Genomic DNA, 22,168 nt, shown 5'->3' with positions numbered 1-22,168 from the left:
AATCCCTTGTCAGGGAACTAGATCTCATATGCTACAAGTAAACATCTTGCATGCATGCCACAACAAAGATTCCTCGTGCTAAGACCTAGCACAGTTAAATTTTTTTTTTTAAAAAGCAGAAATTTATGGAAATGGAAACATGCACACAGGGAGTATGCCATGTGGAGACTGGAGTTAGGCAACCACAAGCTGAGGAGCTAGCAGAAACCAGGAGAGAGAATGGGACAAGATCCTTTTCTACCTCTTGCGAAGGGAGCATAGCCTTGTTCACCTTGATGTTTGAGTTCTGGCCTCCAGAACTCTGAGATAACAAATATCAGTTGTCTGAGCCAGCCAGAGAGCTGCCAAGCTCTGGAATTTCTATCTTACATCTCTCATCTCTTATAACTGCATCCAGCTCACAGAAATCTCTCAACAAATGTACCTTGATGAGACTTAGAGAATATACTTATGGTTGCCAGGAGGAAGAGTTGGGGGGAAGGGATATTTAGCGATGGACATGTAGCCCCTGCTGTATTTAAAATAGATAACCAACAAGGACCTTATGTACAGCACAGGGAACTCTGCTCAATGTTATGTGGCAGCCTGGATGGGAGGGAAGTTCAGGGGAGGATGGATACATGTGTAGACATGGCTGAGTTCCTCTGTTGTTCACCTAAAACGTTCACATTGTTAACCAGTCATACCCCAATACAAAATATAAAGTTTTTTTTTAAATAATACATTTCCAGAAATTCACGTCTTAAAAAAAAAATGTACCTTGATGAACAAATGACTCTGTCACCTTTCCCACCTTCATTCCTCCCTTTTCTGGAGCTGAAGCCCCATTACTTTTTACTTGCATAGTATCATAGGCCATAATGGCAACTCCCTGCCTCTCTCTCTTACGTGAACCTCCACCCCATGAACTGTCATCTTCCCTAAAAACAGCACGGGTCATAATGCATCCCAATTCACTGACTTCTACATGAGGGTCAAACTCCATAAATGGCATTCAAGTCTCTATAACAAGGATCAGTAAACTTTTGTAAAAAACCAGGAAGTAAATATTTTCAGTTTTGTGGGCCACCCAGTCTCTGCCACAGATCCCCAGTTCTGCTGTGGTTAACACTGAAGCAGCCACAGATGATGCCCAAACAGGTGGGTGTGTCTGTGTTTTACTGAAACTTTATTTTTGCACACTGTTCTTTTGACTTTTTAAAACTTTTTTAAAATTTAATTTTTTTTTTTAAATTTTTAAATGTTGGTTATGCTGAATCTTTGTTGCAGTGTACAGGCTTTCTCCAGCTGCTGTATATGGGCTTAGTTGCCCTGAGGCATGTGGGATCCTAGATGCCAGACAAGGGATTGAACCCATGTTTCCTGCATTGGAAGGTGGACTCTTAACCACAGGACACCAGGGAAGTCTCTGGTTGTTTTTTTCCAACCTATTTAAACATGGAGAAATATCCTTAACTGGCACACCATGTAGAAAAATGTGGTAGTCAGATCTGAGTAATGGACCCTATGATTAAAGTGAAGACCTTGAAATGGGAAGATTATCCTGGATTATCCCACTGGGGCCAATGAAATCACAAGAGTTCTAAGTGAAAGAGGCAGGCAAGGAGGGACAGAGAAGGATTGATGTGCTGCTGACTGGGGATCACAAACCAAGGAATGTGGGCATTCCAGAAGAAGCACTTAGAAACTGGAAAAGACAAGACACAGATTCTTCCCCAAGAATCTCCTTATTGATTTCTTTCTGCATCCTTAAGAGAAGTAAACCTGAGACATCCAGGTTAAATGTTATATCTGGCCTTTAATACACGTCTGTCAATTCACTTGTGGGGCAGTGGAGAAGAGGTTTTGTCTGAAGGGTAGTAATCAGAGGTCTTAAATTTGTTTGGTGTGGCACTGGATGGCAGAGGTTTCAGAATGCAGAGTTCACCCTTTAATGATCTTTCTATCCATTCTACTGTATCTATGTAGCAAACTCCTCTTTTATTGATTAATAACACTACAAATTAATGTGTTCTTCTAAAGTTCAACCGATCACCATGATGTAAATATCCCCACCAAGGCCAATGGCAGGTTATCAGTGTGATGCTATGCAGAGGTAGGAAGAAGTGTGTGTGGCTGACTGTCTGTCAGCTGGTCTAGCACACCACTGCTTGTCTCTCTTCACCTCCACTTTCTTAGGAGGGGAAGGGACACCCCGACAGAAGCATGGGTGGAATGCTCATGGACAACTTAGGCACTGTTATAAGAGACCTATATTTTTTAAAATGTATCTCTTATAGTAACACTCCATGGTATGCAGAAATAATGAAACTGAAGCACGGATGAAATACCCAGTCCAAGATCATCCAGCTAATCCAGCTTATCATCCATCTTATCAGGACCACTGATAAGAATTTAATTTGTGTCAGTGTACATGATCTTAAAAACTACACTGAAGAATTCTCTAAAACTGCGCTAATAGAGTAGACACCAGCCACATTGGCTATTTTCATTGAAATAAGATAGTTAAAAGTTCAGTTCTTCACTCATACTAGACGCATTTCAAGTTCTCAGTTGCTAGTGGCTAATGTATTGGACACAGATAAAATACATTTCCATCATGACAGAGAGTTCTATTAACACTGCCCTAAACAGACTGACAGAAAGAAAGAAGTCGCACACATTTGCTTGGAAACATGGAAATTTAATAGCCTCTGTGGACTGCTTTAATAAAAACTCAAGATACACAGTTCTATGTCTCTTGTGCTCTGATCTAAGCAAATTCATTCACTTAATCATTCATTCAATACATATTAACTGAGCACCTACTATGTCCCATGACCTGTGCTAGGTTCTTGGGATAGAAAGATGAATAAAGGGACAAAGCCCCTGCCCTCCAGAGGCTTACAATCTGATGGAGGAGGCAGACAAGTAAAAAGGCGATATAAGGTCATGAGGAGAATGTTATGATGGGAGATTCAAGGGTAATATGACTCAGACAGGCAGCCAGCTGAATCTAAAGCTTTCAGGAAGGGCTGTACAGAAGGGGTGATTTCCAAAGAGGGTGCTGAAAGATGAATAGGAGTTGATAGGTTTTACATATTTTAGACACAATGTTTCAAAACTCAGAGAGGCACAGGAGAACATGGGTCACTCAAGGACCCATGAGTAAGTGGCTCTGACTAAAATCTCAGATGAAGTAGATACTCAGGAAGTAACTAGACCAGTAGTCAGATGTTCTCCTTGGGGGCAATGGGTGTTGAGGAGGAACAGGCGCAGGAGTGGGGAGAAAGGAAAGAGAAAGAGTTCCTTTTTGGACATGCTGAGTTAGGGGAAGCAGAACGTTTGACAGGATATGTGGGGCTGATGTTCAAGAACAAGGTTAGAGGGTATAGATTTAGGGACATCAGCCTCAAAAGTATGAAAGTGTTAGTCACTCAGTAGTGTCTGACTCTTTGTGAGTCCTTGGGCTTCAGCCGCCAGGCTCCTCTGGCCATTAGATTCTCCAGGCAAGAATACTGGAGTGGGTTGCCATTCCTTTCTCCAGGGGATCTTCCCAACCCAGGGATTGAACCGGGGTCTCCCGCATTACCGTCTGGGCCACCAGGGAAGCCCTGAGGCAGTGAGGAAGCAAAGAGCCTGGCTGAGCTCCTGGGGGAAGGTGTGCAGAGGGAGATGAGGACCAACTGAGCGTGACCAGAAGGAACAAAACCAGCTCTAGGAAACACCAGCCTGTCAAGGGCAGGAGAGAATCCTCAACAGAGGATCATTACAAGGATATGGTGCCCAGAAATCAAGGGCTGTGATGCCAACTGAAGCAGAGAAGCCAAATAATACGAAGGCTGAAATGTCCCGCAGGAGTCGACCTTGGAAAGAGCCACGCTCATTCTGCAGTGGGTTCAGGAAGAAATGGAAAGTGAAGAAAGCTAAATTTCAGTACATAGTAGGTGCAGACAAATACTGTCTAATTCCACTTTGACAAGGTACCCAGAATAGTCAAATTCATAGAGCCAGAAAGTACATTGGTAGATGCGGGGCGGGGCAGGGAGGGGAGTTAGTGTTTAATGGGGACAGAACTTCAGTTTAGGAAAGTGAAAAATTTGGGAGATGAACAATGGTGAGACTAGCACAACAATGGGAATGTAGTTAGTGCCACTGAAATGTACATTAAATATGGTTAAAATAGTATGCTTCATATTATGTAACTTTTACCACAATAAAAAAAAAAAAAAGCATTTTTTAAAAAAAAGAGGGACTTCCCTGGTGGTCCAGTGGCTAACACTCCGGGCTCCCAATGCAGGGGGCCTGGGTTCGATCCCTGGTCAGGAAAATATATCCCACGTGCTCAAGTAAGAGTTTATGTAGCACAACCAAAAAAAAAAGCCCAATGCAGGCAAAATCAATAAAATTTTTTTAAAGAGTTGTTAATAAACATGGGAGACAAAACCTTTTAAAAAATAGTTAACTTTAAAGATTATGAGTCCCCCGCATGTCAATTAACTGCTTTAAATAAGCCAGAAATGTGAAGAGTCCAAGATGAGAGAGAATATAGGGGAAGTGAGATTCAAAGACCCAGGAGGGGACAGGGGTCCAAGGCACAGGTGGAGAGTTTGGCTTTGAAGGAGAAGGGAGTGTGAAGTGGCGGGAGCGGGGGGGTGGGGGGGATGGGAAGAACAAGCACAGATATGACATGTGTGAACCCACGTGGAAAGAGGAAACAGGAAATCCCATCTCCTGGCCCCTCCATGAAGTAGGCGATGAGGGCCTACTGAAAGCAGAGAACTCAAGAACCGGAGTGAAGACCTGAAATAACCACTGGGCAAAGCGGGGGCCAGTGAGGGGCACAGGGAGCACGTCTGGGCTGCACCCCAAAGCCAGCTGAGGTTGGAGAGGAGTCTGTGGAGGAACCTATGATGAAAGGTGCCATTTTCCTGGCTGCGCACAGACCTCCAGGTACAACAGAGGAAAAATAAGACAGCTGGATTAATCTAGCTCAGAACTCCGCTGGAAGGGGGCATGGGCCAAAAGGAAGACAGACACCTAATTTGAGGAAGAGGGGATGGAAAACAGACCAGGAGTATGGGGGAATGACCAGCTGTGTGGCAGATGAGAGTGACAAAGAAGGAAAGAGATTTGGAGGAAGGTTTTATATGAGGGTAAGTCACTTCAGTCATGTCCAGCTGTTTGTGGCCCCACGGACTGTAGCCCACCAGGCTCCTCTGTCCATGGAATTTCCCAGGCAAGAATATTAGAGTGGGTTTCCACTTCCTATTCCAGGGGATCTTCCCAACCCAGGGATCAAACCAGGGTCTCCTGCATTGGCAGGCCAGTTTTTACCACTAGTGCCACCTAGAAGACTGGGGATGGAAGAAGGACCATTTGAACTGGCACAGTTGGCTCCCTGGGAGAGGGCTGGTTCCGTCCTTTGCTGTGTAGTATGTGAGTTTAGAAGAACTGTCACTCTCCCAGTGAAAGTTGTAAAGAATCAGGTGTCCTCAATAAAGAGCCAAGTGCCAGGTACAAGTATTCTGCAAAGAGTTGGCATCTTTGCAGAACTTTTTGGACAAAGATTTTGGCACATTGGCAGAGCTGTTATGTTCCAAGGGGGGCAGTGGATCATTCTGAGGATGAAAGGGTGTAAGGATGGAGGAAGTGACTCTTTAGGCACAAGTGACAAATATAGGTCCTAGGGGGATCATGTGACTTCAAGATGTTAGTTAGAGCTCTGGGGTCAAGGGTGGCTCCAAAGGATATAGAAGATTTGGTGACACTCCCAAAAAGAGTGTTTTGGTCCAGGATCCCCCAAAACACTGGTGAAAAGTTTGGGCTCCCAGAAGATACAAGAGCACAATTAGGACAAATGTCCCAGGCCAACAGGACAGCTGGATTGCTTGATTCCCAAGACCCTCACTCTTGAGAGAAAAATCAAGAGCAGCTCCCCAGGAGATGAGGGCATGTTGATCATACCCCAAAGAGGACCCAACCTAAATGTGAAGTGTCCAGATTAGACATTCCTTTTGGTAAGAAAAGCAGAGAACCCAGGGTATGCACAATGAAAGAAATTAACCCAAGGAAGTCATAATTATTCATAACTAAAAATAGAGATTTCCTAGGGGTCAGTGATGAAGTCTAAGCTGATACAGACCACCCAGGCACATGTAGCCAAATCATTATTAGCCAAAGGCCAATTCTGCTGGACCCATGATTATCAGGTAGGTGGGTTTCCAAATTTTTCTCTCAGCTTCACCCTAAAGAGACTTCTTCAATCCTAGGAGGCCAATGGCCAGAGAAATCTCAGCTAACGTCCAACTACTCCCACATCACAGGAATCACAAGGCTTGACACAGAGGGTGGAAAAGGGAGCCACTCCCTCTCTGTTCTAAAAGTAGTTTCAGAATAATGCTGGGAACCCAGACTTTAAACTGAGGCCTTAAGTGGTTTGAGCAAACCTCCATCTCCTTCTGCATAGTACCCTTATTAAAGAGGTTCTAGTTCTCTGAGTAGGACCCACATGGCCCAAACACAGTCCCTTCTTCATAACTCCACAGTCACCTGTGGAAACTGGACAACACCCATTCCAGTCAGCAAATCCTGAACATCCCTGAGACACCTGTACAGATAGGTGAGCAGACAACTGAGACTCCAGGTACCTGCCACCCTCAGCTCAGAGGTCATCTCCTCCATGACCAGCCGCCGCCCACCCCCCGACGACTACACACACACACACACACACACACACACACACTCTAGACACATATCCCTCTCTCCATAGAGTTTACCATTGCATTTATTATCACACTGTGTTTAATTGTTTATGTTTCGTCTCCCCAGTTACCTTTGGAGCTTCTTTATACCTAAGGTCTAGCACCCAATAAACACTTGTAGGATGAGTTAGACCGGGCTGGGCTGGGATAGAGTTAAACTGAACTGGACTGAGTTGAAGTTAAAATGACACCGGGGACCACAGAGCAGTACGTTCCCATGGCAACAAAGCTGCGTATTACCCTGATTTCCTCATCAAGGGTCTCCCCAGAAACCCACCACCTCCAGCATGTCTCCCCAGTCCCCCAGCCACGGCGCCCCTCCCCCACCATGCAGGTCCTCATTGCTTCTTGTGGAACAGAGCCGGCGCCGGCTCGTTGCTGGGCTCGGCCATGACCTGCATGGGTTGGTTGTTCAGGGCGGCCTCGCGCATCTTGTGGTACATGAATTCGTTCTGGCGGAACATGCGCAGTTCCATCTCCGTCTGCATCCGCATGGCCTGTGGGACGCAGATACATGGAAAACAGTGATGACAAAGCCCCAGAACGTGTCGGTCTCTGACTTACGTTGGCCCTACTGGAAAGGTCATACATACACCCTACACACACATGCACACATGTATACTCACACTCATCCACTGGGGGTCGAATGTCTTGACAGTGGGCTCCATTTGTTAGGAAGAGGCAGTCACACGAACCACTGAGAGAGTAGCTTGAGGAACTGTTCTCAGCAGAGATTATTCTTAGGAAGTGCCAAGTGGGGACCTGGGTTTGAACCTTGGCTCCTTAATCCCTTCAGCCCTCAGTTTGTTCATACTTGAAATGGGTGAGAAGCCCTTGTACTTTACAATGTGCCAGGAAGACTACAGCCTGTGACATATAGCAAAACCCTCACCCTCATAATGTTAATTCAAGAAATATTTATCAAGGGCCAGGCTTCGCTGCAGGGCTAAGGTCAGAGCAGTGAATTCGGTGACAATGACTTATTTGACAAGCTTAATATACTGACATAAAGTTAGTCTTCTCATATATTCTATGACGCCAGAGTCTGTCCTCTTTCCCTATACTGCTGCCTAAGAACAGTCCTTTGGACTCTGTTACCTTCAAATAAATCAATCTTCGAAGCACAAAGGAAACCAGCAGCTATGAAAAGCATGCCATTCACACACCAACTCATCAAACCCTTGTGCCAACCCTGTCTTTTTCCTCCATTTCGCTGATGAGGAGACTGAGGCCCATACATTCAGTATTAGCAGCCACACAGCTGGAAAGTGGTAAAGCAGGAACTGGATCCCGGCAGTAGTCTGATTCTAGAGCCTGTGCTCTCTGACTCTACTCCACGTAGCAGGTTTTCTAATGTACCTGCTATACACACATGCACACCATTAGGTTTTCTCAGTCCAGGCTTGGAGCAACCTAGGGTTCAAGTCTGAGTTTTGCCATCCACTCGCTTTGTGACTAAGGACAAGTTACTCTCCTTCCCTGGGCTTCAGTTTTTTCAGATGTAAAACGAGAGGAGGGACTAAGCATGTCTGAATTGACACAACTAGGGTCTTTGCAAAAGCAGAATCTAGTACTCAGCTTTCATCTTCAGAGAGCCCAACCCAGCCCCAAGATGCCACTTGCCTCTAAGTCCTTGGTGATGGGATGAGAGGGTCCATGTGTGACCAGGAGGATGGCATAAGCTTTGCAGATCATGCCATGCCCCACCTCAATGTTGCCAGCATGCCAGTTGGTCAGCCCTGCCCGCATGATGGCCATGCCCAGCTGGGCATTGTTGGGATGGTACAGCTTCCTGTGGGGACATAAAAAGTAATCATAACACATATTCCCAACCTGCCTTGCATCTGCACAGCATTTGACAGCTTATAAAGGGAACATGGGACTTCCCTGGTGGCCCAGTGGTTAACAATCCTCCTTCCAATGCAGGGGACACAGGTTCAATCCCTCATTGGGGAATTAAGATCCCACTTGCTGTGGGGCAACTAGAGAGAAGCCTCAGCGCACTGCAATGAAGACCCAGGGCAGTCAAAATAAAATAAATAAATAAAACAAAGTGACATCACTGACTAAGTCCATTTGCTTTCCCCATCAGCCCTGGGAGGTATCCACCATCAAAGATAGATTGAGGCACACAGAGCCACAGTCAGATGCCAAACACCCCACGTGGTGAGGCTGTGAGGTGGAGACTCTGACCTGGGCCACTGAGCCAAGTCCTCACAGGGAAACGGGGTCAGGATTGTACTTGGAACTTGAGTACTGGGAGCTGGCAGCCTTCAGGTGCACTCAAGCTCTCCTTGGGAAAAAGCTAAGAAGTTTAGGGGAAAAAAATAATTTGAATGTTCTTCGTGGGACAAAGTGGTATTCTTACCTCCCTGATACCCTCCATGGATTGAAGAGGGTACCCTCCATTCAAAAAAATACAACTTCCTTATGCAAAAGTATTCATTTGGCCAGAAATACAAATTCACACACCAATGTGGACACATACGGCAAGAGAAAACATTAGCAGAGGAAAGGCAAGGAAGTTGCCTTTTACAGTTTATAAGCAAGGATGGCCCACACCTCTTTTATTTTCTTTCTTTTTTTCCTTCTCTTTCTCTCTGTTTTTTTGTTTGTTGTTTTTTTATCACACTGTGGGGCTTGCAGGATCTTGGTCCCAAACCAGGGATTGAACCCTCACCCCCTGCAGTAGAAGCACAGAGTCTTAACCAGTGGACTATCAGGGAAGTCCCTCTCTTTTTTTCTTTTGATAAACTCTAAAGCTGCAAGATTGCCTCTGTTGATTGGTTGATTGGTTGGGGTGGGGGGGGAACCTTTCTAGGCACTTAAAATCAAGCCAGATTTAGCCTTAAGGAAATCAAAAGCAGAAGATGCCACCCAAATAATAGACAACCTCGAGGTGGGAAAGACAAAGGTTGACACACAGATTTCATCTCAAGTGTCAGATCTGATTATTTGGACATTATTGCTGGGCACACCATGATAAAGACGTTCAGTCATAAAGAGGATGGTGATCGATTACTAATGCCTGCTGTGGGTGCCAGAGGGAGGGATCTAGTGATATGCCTGCCATCTTCTTACCATCCCTGAAACAGACACATTTCTGGAGGCTACCTGAGACCCAGGATCGTCACCTACATGTAGCCATCCACCATCCTCCTGGCGTAGTGTGAGGCCTCCTCAAAGGCCTGCAGGTAGGAGAGGACCTCGGAAACAATGCTCAGCAGCCGCAGCGTGTAGATGTTGGTGTCGGCAAACACTGGCTCCTGCTTCTGCAGGCACTCCCGGCATAACTTCACAACCTAGGAGACACAAGCCCTGTCCACACTCACTGCACCAGAGCACAAGCTTAATTCACATACGGGAGCATCATGATGCCACTGGACACTCCTGTTTCAAAGACTGAGGAACCTGCTAACAGAGATGGGAAAGCACCAGCTTGTGGTGATTTGGAGAGAAAAATGGTTCCCGTTTGGCTAAGATGCAGGGATGGAAAGGATAACAGTGGGACACAGCGCTGACACGGCAGGATGAGGAGTTACCATAGAAGTTAGTATGGAGTCTGTTAACAGATGAATGGTACATATATACAAGGGAATTCTACTCAGCCATAAAAAGGAAAAGAATTTGAGTCAGTTGTAGTGAGATGGATGACCCCTAGAACCTGTTACACAGAATGATGTAAGTCAGAAAGACAAAAACAAATATTTCATATTAATGCATGTATATGGAATCTAGAATATTTGTTAGAAGGACTGATGCTGAAGCTCCGATACTTTGACCACCTGATGTGAAGAGCTGGCTCATTGGATAAGACCTTGACCCTGGGAAAGATTGAGGGTGGGAGGAGAAGGGGATGACAGAGGATGAGATGGTTGGATGGCATCATCAACTCAGTGGACACGAGTCTGAACAAACTCCGGGAGGACAGGGAAGTGAAGGACAAGGAAGCCTGGCATGCTGCAGTCCATGGGGTTGCAGAGTCTGACATGACTGAACAACAACAAATGGAATCTAGAAAAATAGTCCTGATGAACCTATTCACAGAGAAGAGATGGAGATGCAGACATGTTTCTCTGTGTCCATACCTCTGCCATGTGAGGATGCAGTGACATGACATGCATGGAAGGTGGCAGACAAACATGAACTAAGTTTCCTGTCTGCTGTGTATATGTGTACTAGTCAGGCGTTTCCTTAGAAATTGACAAAAACCTAAATAAAACTGGTTAAGAATAATGGAATCACACAATGGTATATTAAAAGGAACAAAACTGGGTCATTTGTAGATGTGGATAGACCTAGAGATGTCATACAGAGTGAAATGAAGTAAGTCAAAAAGAGAAAAATAAATATCATATGTTAATGCATATATGTGGAATATGGAAAATGGTATTGATGAACCTATTTGCAAGGAAGGAATGGAGACGCAGATATAAAGAATGGACACATCGGGGGAAAGAGAGGGAAGGACGAACTGAGAAGGTAGCATTGACATATATACACCATCATGTGTAAAATAGATAACTAGCAGGAAGCTGCTATATAACACAGGGAGTCCAGCCTGGCACTCCATGATAAACTAGAATGGGGGAATGTGTCAGGAAGGGAGGCTCAAGGGGGAGGAGATACATATATAATTATGACTGATTGGCACTGATGTATGTCAGAGACCTCCACAACATTGTAATAATCCCCCAATTAAAAAAGAAGTCAGTAGGGAGTTATGAAAACTATATTCATACACTACTTCTTCTCACAACAGCATGATGAGAGAGGTACTGCTAATATCCTCATTTTCCCAGATGAGGAAACAGAAGCACAAAGAGGGTAAGTGCTTTGCTGAAGTTACACAGAGAGTGAGTGATGGAGTGCAGATTCAAACCAACCAATGGAGCTTTATCTTAACCATCATGTCCATGATTCTCCATCGTGGCTGTGCTTTGGAATCATCTGGAGAGCTTTTTTTTATTTTACACCTTGAACAAGTAAAACTTCTACTTCTTAACTATGCTTCAATAAAGCTGGAAAAACATAAAGAGTATACCACATCCTGGAAGACAGGCCCCTTCTCATGAAGTATTGCTTATAAAGCAGTGTTTCACCTGAGCCTTTGACAGCCTTATAAAACTTATTATTAGGCGAGGAGGACATGTGTAGTATGGTAGGTGATGTAACCAGTAGAATCCAAGCTATGTTTCCATTTCCACACCTCTATGGCTATAAAATGCATCATTTGGACTAGTGATACCAATGTGCATTCAGGTGCCATTGAGACAAAATCTATGTAAGTTCCTGGAGAGCTTTGTAAAATCCCAGTGTCTGAGTCCTACCCCAGACCAAAGAAACTAAATATCAAAGGGAGGGACCCTGGCATCTGTAGCTTGTATCTGCCCCTGGGTGGCCCTTATGCACAGTGACATTGGACAGTCATGACCTGGTGGAGGTGTACAGGATGGATTGGCAGAGAGAGGGTCCAGGAGACTGACTAAAAGGAGGCCACATTGGTCCTGGTGAGGAAGAAGATGGGCTCAATCCCAATGGACTTGGAGTCAGGCTTTCCTGACTAAGTCATGTGTAGACATAGCTTCAGTGATGCCCTACAAAGTCAGATGGTTTCTAGATTTTAGTGGTTCATAGCTCTCCTCTCTTGCCCTTGCCAATCTCATAGGAGAAACGTCACACAATTCTTTCCATTTCTAATGAGTGGAAATTAGTTTTCTCTGAGATTCTCCCAGAGGCCGCTGGGGCAACTGGGTGGGGGTGTGACAGAGTGTGAGCTAACAAACAATCCATCCTGAAAACAATCATGAACTCATAGGCAGTGTCCAGCCCTACATCTGGCCCTGCCCAGCTTGAGAGCAAAAGAGGACAAACAAAGAAGAGAGGACAAAGGAATGGAATCAGGGGCTGAAGCTCCTACCTCAAACCTCAGATTTTTTATATTGTACAGCAATGCTTTGTTCATGGGGACTCTCCCTGAGACTTGACGGACTCCTGGGAGGCAAGCAGCATGTCCTGTGTTGGTCACCTCAATAAGGGCTCAAAAATGGGCAATGAATGAGTGAGGAAAGAAGAGTGAAGACAACGGAAAAGCTGATAGAAATGAACAGAAATGAATCTCCCACACTGCCACATCCTAGTGGCATCCAAACCCAGCCACACAAGTTGTTTAAAGAGCTTGGAGGGAAAAAAAAATACTGTGATGATCCCTGTGTTCTGTTGCAGACTGGGTGAATCACATCCCAGGGGGTGAGACACAGGAATCTGCATTTCCAACAAACTGCCTGAGTGAATTCAATGCAAATAAGTGCTCTGCAGGTCAGTGCTGGTGGTGGGTCTCAGCTTTAGGTGCACATTGAAATCACGTGGGAGCTTTAAAAATCTTGATGTCTGGGTCCCACGCTAAGAGATTCTGGAAGGACTGTCCTAAGCATCAGTATTTTTCAATGATTCTAGTGTACGGCCTGGCTCTAGTGTAGAGCCAGGGTTGAATGCACAGTTATAAGAGCCTGGAAACTGTAGGCAGGACACACGTTCAGTTACCAGGAAGCAAGCCATCCACTGCCATTTCCATTCCTCCATCCCTGATGCCAGCCTAAAATATTACAGACCATCGCCCAAACCCCAGGGACATTTGTCAGGCTGCCTGTGCTTTCCTCAAATCCAGTTTTAGTGAGTTGAACCATCAGTGAGAACACACCCCTAAAAGGGGCTACATGGCTTAAGGGCGAGAAGAGCCATGGTCTCAACCATGGGACATCTTCCAGAAAAAAACCTGCTTGGTAGCCTCCCCATCTTTACTTCCCCCCACCATTTCCCTCTTTTACTAGAGAACCTTTCTGACCTCTTCCCCACCCCTACCCCCTATAAAAATGAATTTTTACCTCGTGGTACAAACCCTCGGAACGAGCCTTGTCAATTTTTTCCAATGTATCCTTGGAGAATTGTATCATCTCCTTCACCACCTCCTGAGAGGGCTGGGAAAGGAAGAGACACTGAGTTGGAGGCCCCTTCATGAGGCAACCCACCCCACCTCTGAACAGCCAACATTTTTTTATTGGAGTACAATTGCTTTACAATGTTGTGTTAGTTTCTGCCATTCAACGAAGTGAATCAGTCATAACTGTACACATATCCCCCTCCCTCTGCGACCTCCCTCCCACCCACCCGCCCATCCCAGAGAACTGAAGTGAACTCCTTGTGCTATAGACGAGGCTTCCACTAGTTCTCTTTTTATACATGGCAGAGTATATACGTCAATCCAAACTCCCAATTTGTCCCACCCTCCCACTCCCTCCCACCATGTCTACATTTTAATTCTGTATGTCAGCGTCTCATTCCTGCCTTGCAAATAGGTTCAGTTGCTCTTGTTGACATTTACTGTAGTACAAGATTAATGCCTTCCTCCTTGTGAATGCTTCATTTCTGTAAATGCCACTCAGGATCCCTATAGCTTTTCCAGCTCCCTCATTATGCTTCTGATGCACACTGCATTTTCCATTGACCAAGTCCCAGAGCCTTGCTGCTGGGTCGTGTTCCCCAGCCCAGCTCGTACCTGGGTTTATAGACCCCAATGAAGAATCTGGCATTAATCCCTGTTGTATTTTCTCTGGCATTTTTTATTCTTATTGTATTCTTTCACTCAAAATGTTTGCCGTTCTTCCTCTTGACTTCAAATCAACCACATATTCTATAGGTATGCCCTTGAATTTTTGTTTCCACCCAAATACTGGCCAGCACAGGACTGAGGACAGAGGCTGAGGGTTTAACCAAAATAATCATACTCCGGTTTGCCACTGAAGCTCATTAAACAGGGCTCTGTGGCTATGGGCTGTCAACCCTTTCACGTGTCTCTGCATCCAGCTCATAGTTCCTAGGAGGAACTTCCTTGGTGATCCAGTGGTTAAGAATCCACTTTACAAAGCAGGAACACAGGTTCGATCCCTGGTCAGGGAACTAAGATCCCACATGACCCAGAGCAACCAAGTCTGCATGACACAACTATTGAAACACGAGTGTCACAACTACAGAGTCGGTGCACTGCAACAAAATTCCCAGCGTGCCTCAATGAAGACCTGATGCAACAAAATAAATAAATGCATGATTTTTTAAAAAAGGCTATCATGAGACAACTTGTTAGCTGTGAAATCTAGACCAATTAGGCTTCCTATGTTTGCCTAAGCAGTCCAGTGATTTTGTAAAACAAAAATGAGGTTTGATATTTGAGGTACCATAATCAAGAAGCCAGTTCCCATGAAAGTATAATTTTGAAGAAAAAGTGCCAGATTTCTCAAAGACCAAAGAAAGAGTTTGCCTGCAATGCTTACCAATATCAGAAGCTCTTTTCTGAGGGAAAAAAAAAAAAAGTTTTTTGCTTAGGCAAATCTGATATAATTTTTTCCAAAAAAAAAACTTTATTATTTATTCTGACTGTAAAATTAATATATGCAAACTGTTAAAAAAAATATGGAGAGGGGCTTCCCTGGTGGTCCAGTGGTTGAGACTCAGGGCTCCCAATGCGGGGGGCCTGGGTTCGATCCCTGGTCAGGGAACTAGATCCCACATGCAGCTACTAAAAATCCCATGTGCTGCAACTAAGACCGGGAGCAGTCAAATAAATAAATAAAAATAAGTTTCTTTAAAAAAAAAAAAAAAATATGGAGAAAAAAGTGGAAATCCCCAGAACTCACCCAAAGATGGACACAGTATGTTGAGGAGTATTTTCTAATACATATACACAGGAATAATATTTTAAATATTTAACAACTAGTATAGGAAAAGCACTGACAGATCAAAGGCACAGACACATCAATAGTATGTCTACATGACCATATCACCTTACACTGGCTGAACTTCGGTCCTGCATGTTCACACATGTGTAAGTGTGTCTACATCAATAGTATCATGTTTTTCTAACTGGTATAGTAACATATTTCTCTCTATTGCCTGTTTGTTTGTTTTTTTCATTCATTATAGTCAAAGCTATGGTTTTTCCAGTAGTCATGTATGGATGTGAGAGTTGGACCATAAAGAAAGCTGAGTGGCAAAGAATTGATGCTTTTGAACTGTGGTGCTGAAGAAGACTCTTGAGAGTCCCTTGGAGTACAAGGAGATCAAACCAGTCAATCCTAAAGGAAATCAGTCCTGAATATTCATTGGAAGGACTGATGCTGAAGCTGAAGCTCCAGTACTTTGGTCATCTGATGCGGAGAGCCAACTCATTGGAAGAGACTCTGGTGCTGGGAAATATTGAAGCAAACGGAGAAGGGGATGGCAGAGGATAAGATGGTTAGATAGCATTATTGACTCCGTGGACAGGAATCTGAGCAAACTCAGGGAGACAGAGAAGGATAGGGGGGCCTGGAATGCTGCAGTCCATGGGTTCGAATAGAGTTGGACACAACTTAGTGACTGAACAGTAGATATTCCCCAATATAAATATGAAAACAAAACTACCAAGCATTTTACAGAATTTTACAGACATTATCATGCTTCCCACATGAAGCTCTCATTCATTCTGTGTTCTAAGCTTAACAGTCTGGAGGGAAAGGAGCATGAGATCAATTCTCTAAGGAAAATGTCTATCCCAGGTAATAAAAGCCCTGTAATTGCTTTCTTAAAAAAAAAAAAAAAAAACAACCTATATTGCATTTTTAATAACTAGAATTTTCTACTATATGAAGCTAGACTAATTTATTTAATCAGGTCTCCAAGTATCCAATATTTTTTTACCATAGGGAATTGGGGTCAACAACTCTGTTTAGATTTTCTGCTTAAATTGTTTTGTGGAGTCACCTTCCCTAAACTATCAAAAACTAACAAGAGAATGGGCATCTGTTCCCTTAAAAACAACCCTCCTAAAAAAAAAAAAAAAAAAAAAAGAAAACCCTCCTCCATAAATGGAGATCAGGGTCTTCCCTCAGGCTCCCAGCTGCCTTGAGCCAGTTCTGTTGTGTTCACCTTGCAGTAGGAGAGCTGCCAACCAAGAAAAGCTTGCTTCAACATCAGGATCACTTAAAGAAGTGGGATTATGTTTCTTTTTCTCCCCTCCCCTCCACTTACTTTGACTTCTGCAGAATTCCTCATTATCCCTACAATTCTAACTACCTTCATTTCCATATCCTTCTGTACCTGAAAAGTGAAAATGTCAGTCACTTAGTCATGACCGATTCTTTGTGACTCCATAGACTGTAGTTTTCCAGGCTCCTCTGTCCATGGAATTCTCCAGGCAAGAATATCGGAGTGGGTTGCCATTCCTTTCTCCAAGGGATCTTCCCAACCCAGGGAAGGAACTCAGGCCTCCTGCATTGCAGGAAGATTGTTTATTGTCTGAGCTACCAGGGAGGCCTGGGCTTCCCCACACTTCTGTTGTTTGGCTCTGTACTTGCCTCACAGCCTGACCCCAACAATTAATGCATACATACATCAGTGCTCTGCCTTCTATTGGGTCTCACCCCTGGGTTAAACTTCACCTTGTCCTTTGATTTGACTGAGATTTCTGGCTGCCTTCCTGCTTAACAACCCAAAGGTTGACTTCCCGCCTGAGTACTACTCAGCCCCCTGTTAGTTAACTGGTCATGTCTTGGTCCCAGACCACATTATTTCAATGTGTGTCTGCTTCCCTAAGCCCGTTTGAATCAACCACATTAATAAGAGGAGTCCACGTCTTGCCTGGTGTGCAGAGTCCTGTGAGTAGGGTCCAGAGGTGTATCGTATCATCCATCCATCAAACGTACATCTTCAGTTTCACCTATCATTTGTTGCACAAGTGTTGGCTCATAAAATCCTATCTAGTTGATCACTACTAGTCTCCAAGCTACTGTCAGTTCCATCATATGCAAAGTTCTTAGTGAATCTTCTCGAGTAATCAATAACTTGCAGGAAAAACTCAGAGAATACCAAGCTGTTAGATGTTAAGAAAAATGGTACTGATGAACCTATCTGCAGGGCAGGAATAGAGACACAGACATAGGGGAGAGACCTTGGACCTATCGGGGGCAGGACAGTGCGGCACGAATTGAGAGAGTAGCAATGAAATATATACATTACCATATGGAAAATAGATAGCTAATGGGAAGTTGCTGTATAGTGCAGGGAGGTCAACACGGTGCTCTGTGACAACCTAGAGGGGTGGGATGGGGAGATGGGGCAAGATTCGAGAGGGAGGGACATCTGCATACTTATGGCTGATTCATATAGTTGTATGGCAGAAGTCAACATAATGTCATAAAGCAATTATCTTCCAACTAAAAACAAATTTAAAAAAATAAAGTGCATCTCTTACAGAAAGCATTTTTTAAAAAATCTTCTTCAATTTGATGCTGTAAGAAAAAGTGCTACTTTAAGCTCTTGAAGGGAGTTAAATTTTTTCAAGGAGGCAACTGCCAAGGTTCTCAAAACAACCTGGCTGAAAGGTTGTTAACTGACCCATGCAACGTGTGATAAAGCTATTCTGAAAAGAGAAATGGGCTGTTCCACTTGGCTCTCTTTTCAGAGTAAAGGCAGGAAAACCTGATCCTCAGATAGGATTTAAGGAACCCCACAGAGAGAGGTTCTACTCTCCAGGAGCACCAAGATTAATAGAAAACAGGGAGGAAGAGAGAGGAAACAGAGAAGGGGAGGAGCTAGTGGCGAAGCGGGAGGAACCAGAGGAGGAACCAAAAGAAGATGAGGGGAGGGAAAGAGGGACACTGGCTCCCCAAACTTGAAAAATTGAAACATCCCTATTGTGAAATAGGTGAAGGCTGGAGAAAGAGGGAAAAAATTAAAAATTAAAAAAACAGCAACCTAAACAAGGAGGGTTCAAAGCTACAACTGAGGGAAATTGGTGTTATTTTCTCATTTTAAAAATATTTGGTTTTTATTTTTATTCAACTCTATATGTATATATTATATATATATATAATATATACACATACACTCACATGAGTCTGAAACAATCTGATGCCAACTGAAGGTTTGAAGTTGACTTGACTCACAAAGCCTGGTGTACAGAGAGGAGCTTATCAGGCTGTGGTAAAGAATTATTTAATAAATAAAAGCAATTGTGATGACATCATAGAAAAGCCTAAAGGAACTGTTAATAAATTAGTCCAATGCTCCACTTCACAGATGAGGAAACTGAAACCGGAAAGGAAGAACCATGCCCAAGCTTAGACATTCAGTGTCACAGCCAGAATGAGAACACAGCCTCCTAATTTTTTCTCCAGTGTCCTTTCCACTACATTACGAAAGGGGGAAAAAGTGAAAGTGTTAGTCACTCAGTCGTGTCTGACTCATTGTGACCCCATGGACTGCCACCTGCCAGGCTCCTCTATCCATGGAATTCTCCAGGCAAGAATACTGGAGTGGGTAGCCATTCCCTTCTTCAGTCTGCTATATTATAACAGCCTTTTATTATGTCTTCAAATGCACTTGCTTTTAAAAAATTATACTCAAAAATTTTTTTCTGCTCACTTGTTTTGGTTGAGTCATTGTTATTCCTTTATTTTATTTTAATAGAGAAACCAAATTCATGTCTGACTCTTTGTGACCCCATGGACTGTAGCCCACCACGCTCCTCTGTCTATGGGATTCTCCAGGCAAGAATACTGGAGTGGGTAGCCATTCTTTCTCCAGGAATCTTTCCAACCCAGGGATCAAACCCAGGTCTCCCGAATTGCAAGCGGATTCTTTACTGTCTGAGCCACCATGAAAACCCAAGTTATTGTTATTTCTTTATTTTAATAGAGAAACCATTTTGATATAAAAATAATAAAAAAGCTTTTGCTTTGAATCCAGGTCAGTTCAAGCAGAAATCATTGATGTTTTGTATCAAGAGAGATGTCAGCTCTTCAATTTAGATTGGAAGATGTAGGCATATGGTCACCATCTGGCAGCAGCTTAAAGTGAAGGGGCAGGAACTAACAACTACACATCACGTACTTAACTACTGGTATTGCCAGGTAAATATAAAAAAATTCAAAAGCCTGTATGGGAGGGGAGTTTGGAGGAGAATGGATACGTGTATATGTATAGCTGGGTTGCTCTGCTGTGCTCCTGAAACTAACACAACATTGCTAATTGGCTATACTCCCATAAAAAATTAAAAGGTTAAATGAGAAAAAGAAAAAACAACATATCTGATTTCAGAATCTTAAAATGTAACTGTAGAGTTTTGGGTGTGTATAAGGATATTCTCCTAAAAATGTATAAAATATACAAAAATCTTAAAATCTACATATACAGTGTACTATATGAGCATAGATGGGTCCTTTCAGGATAAGTAAATGGGAAAAAATTAATTAGTACTAATGAACTCAAAGGGGCTTCCCAGGTGGCACTAGTGGTAAAGAGTCAGCCTGCCAATACAGAAGACATAAAGAGACATGGGTTTGATCCCTGGGTCGGGGAGACTTCTTGAAGGAGGGCGTGGCAACCTACTCCAGTATTCTTGCCTGGGAAATCCCATGGACAGAGGAGCCTGGCAGGCTGCAGTTCACAGGATCGCAGAGTCAGACACAACTGAAGCAACTGAGCACGCCTGCAATGAACTCAAAATAAATTAAATAAGAAACAGATATTCCATGTCAAAATAAGTAATACCTATCTCTTATCTAATTTATTTTTAGTTCATTTGTACTAATTAATTTACAATTAAACTAATGCCTTAACTTGGTTTCTATAAAAAGAAATTTCAAAAGATTCAAAGAAATAACTACAGTTATTTCATTTAATTTCAGAAGGAAGAAAGAAGGTCTGGCCTCTTAAAAATTAGGTAGTGGTAGAAGCAGGTTATGGAGAAGGCAATGGCAACCCACTCCAGTACTCTTGCCTGGAAAATCCCATGGACGGAGGAGCCTGGTGGACTGCAGTCCATGGGGTCGCTGAGTCAGACATGACTGAGCAACTTCATTTTCACTTTTCACTTTCATGCATTGGAGAAGGAAATGGCAACCCACTCCAGTGTTCTTGCCTGGAGAATCCCAGTGACGGCGGAGCCTGGTAGGCTGCCATCTATGGGGTCGCACAGAGTCGGACACAACTGACGTGACTTAGCAGCAGCAGCAGCAGCAGCAGAAGCAGGTTATGAAAAAAATTACTCAGGTCCAGGCAGCAGGCTGGAAGGCTGGCTGGCTTGCAGATAAGACACATGTTAACCTGCAGGTTCTGGAAGGTCAGGGTAAGGGTGGACACAGTAGCTTGTTCTTTTCTGTACCTCCTGTGATACTGAGCTCAGTGCCCCATACATACAAGCCAATACACATTTCCTGGAATATAGAACTTTTGACTCTGTGAAAATGGGGTTGTTCCTATAAAGAACACATTCCCAGGATTTCCCTGGTGGTGTAGTGGATAAGACCCACTCCAGTGTTCTTGCCTGGAGAATCCCAGGGACGGGGGATCCTGGTGGGCTGCCGTCTATGGGGTCGCACAGGGTCGGACACGACTGAAGCGACTTAGCAGCAGCAGCAAGCAGCAGTGGATAAGAGTTTGCCTGCCAATGTAGGGGACGTGGGTTCAATCCCTGGTCTGGGACGATTCCACATGCCACTGAGCAACTACGACTGTGCGCCACAACTGCTGAGTCTGCGTGCTGCAACTACTGACACCCGAGGGCCCTAGAGCCAGTGCACCGCAACGAAGAGTAGCCCCCACTCACTGCGACTCAACGAAAGAAAGCCCACATGCAGCAATAAAGACCCAGCATAATCAAAAATAAATAAATAAATAAACAAATTTTTTAAAAGAACACATTCCTGAGTGTTTTGTATCCTGCCCTGTATCGAGACTGACTGACTTCTGCTTGTACACACATGTTGGTACGTGTATCTGTGTGAGTGCATGTGTCCCTTCTAATTTTAATAATTAAATAAATTTAATTTTAATTTGCATACAGTGTTACATTCCTGTCCCAAATTTAATTCATATGTTTCAGTTCTAACCCCTAATACCTCAAAATGTGACCTTACTTAGAAATAGGGTCAGTGCAGATATAATTAATTAAGATGGGGTCAAACTTAATTAAGGGTGGCCCCTTCATCCAATGGCACTGGTATTCTCATAAAAAGAATGCCAGGTAAAGAGAAAGATACACGAATGAGGGGAAGACCATGGAAAGAGGCCCAGGGCCGTCTACCATCTGAGGAAAGAGGCCTAGAGCAGATCCTTCCTTCATAGCCCTCAATAGGAACCAGTCCAGCCAAGCCCTTGATTTCAAATTTTAGCCTCCAGAACTGGGAAATACATTTCTATTGTAAGTCACCTAGTTTGGGGTCCTGGGTGTTATGGCAGCCCTAGGACACAAATTCATATGTCAATGTTTGGCCCCTTAACTCTTTTCTCTTAAGAAATAGAGCTCAGACTTCCCTGGTGACACAGTGGACAAGGATCCACCTGCCAATGCAGGGGACATGGGTTTGATCCCTGGTCCTAGAAGATTCCAT

General features: G+C 43.9%; 1 protein-coding gene across 2 annotated transcripts in view; it reads right to left on the bottom strand.

Annotated features, from left to right (window-relative positions):
- Window positions 1–2,662: 2,662 nt before the first annotated feature.
- SMYD1 (SET and MYND domain containing 1) overlaps window positions 2,663–22,168 on the bottom strand; it is a 44,308-nt gene continuing 24,802 nt past the window's right edge. For both annotated transcript variants that reach the window (XM_065929168.1, XM_065929169.1), the window contains 4 exons: window positions 13,628–13,720; window positions 9,882–10,045; window positions 8,367–8,535; window positions 2,663–7,240 (listed from right to left, as the gene is read on the bottom strand). In XM_065929168.1, coding sequence (XP_065785240.1) covers window positions 7,082–7,240; window positions 8,367–8,535; window positions 9,882–10,045; window positions 13,628–13,720 — 585 coding nt within the window. In that variant the 3' untranslated portion in view covers window positions 2,663–7,081. The remainder of the gene's footprint in view (window positions 7,241–8,366; window positions 8,536–9,881; window positions 10,046–13,627; window positions 13,721–22,168) is intronic.

The sequence above is a fragment of the Muntiacus reevesi genome, chromosome 3 (assembly GCF_963930625.1).
Source record: "Muntiacus reevesi chromosome 3, mMunRee1.1, whole genome shotgun sequence".
Taxonomy (NCBI): Eukaryota; Metazoa; Chordata; class Mammalia; order Artiodactyla; family Cervidae; genus Muntiacus; species Muntiacus reevesi.
Note: the sequence above shows the minus strand (reverse complement) of the source record. Positions and strands in the feature narration are given on the sequence as shown.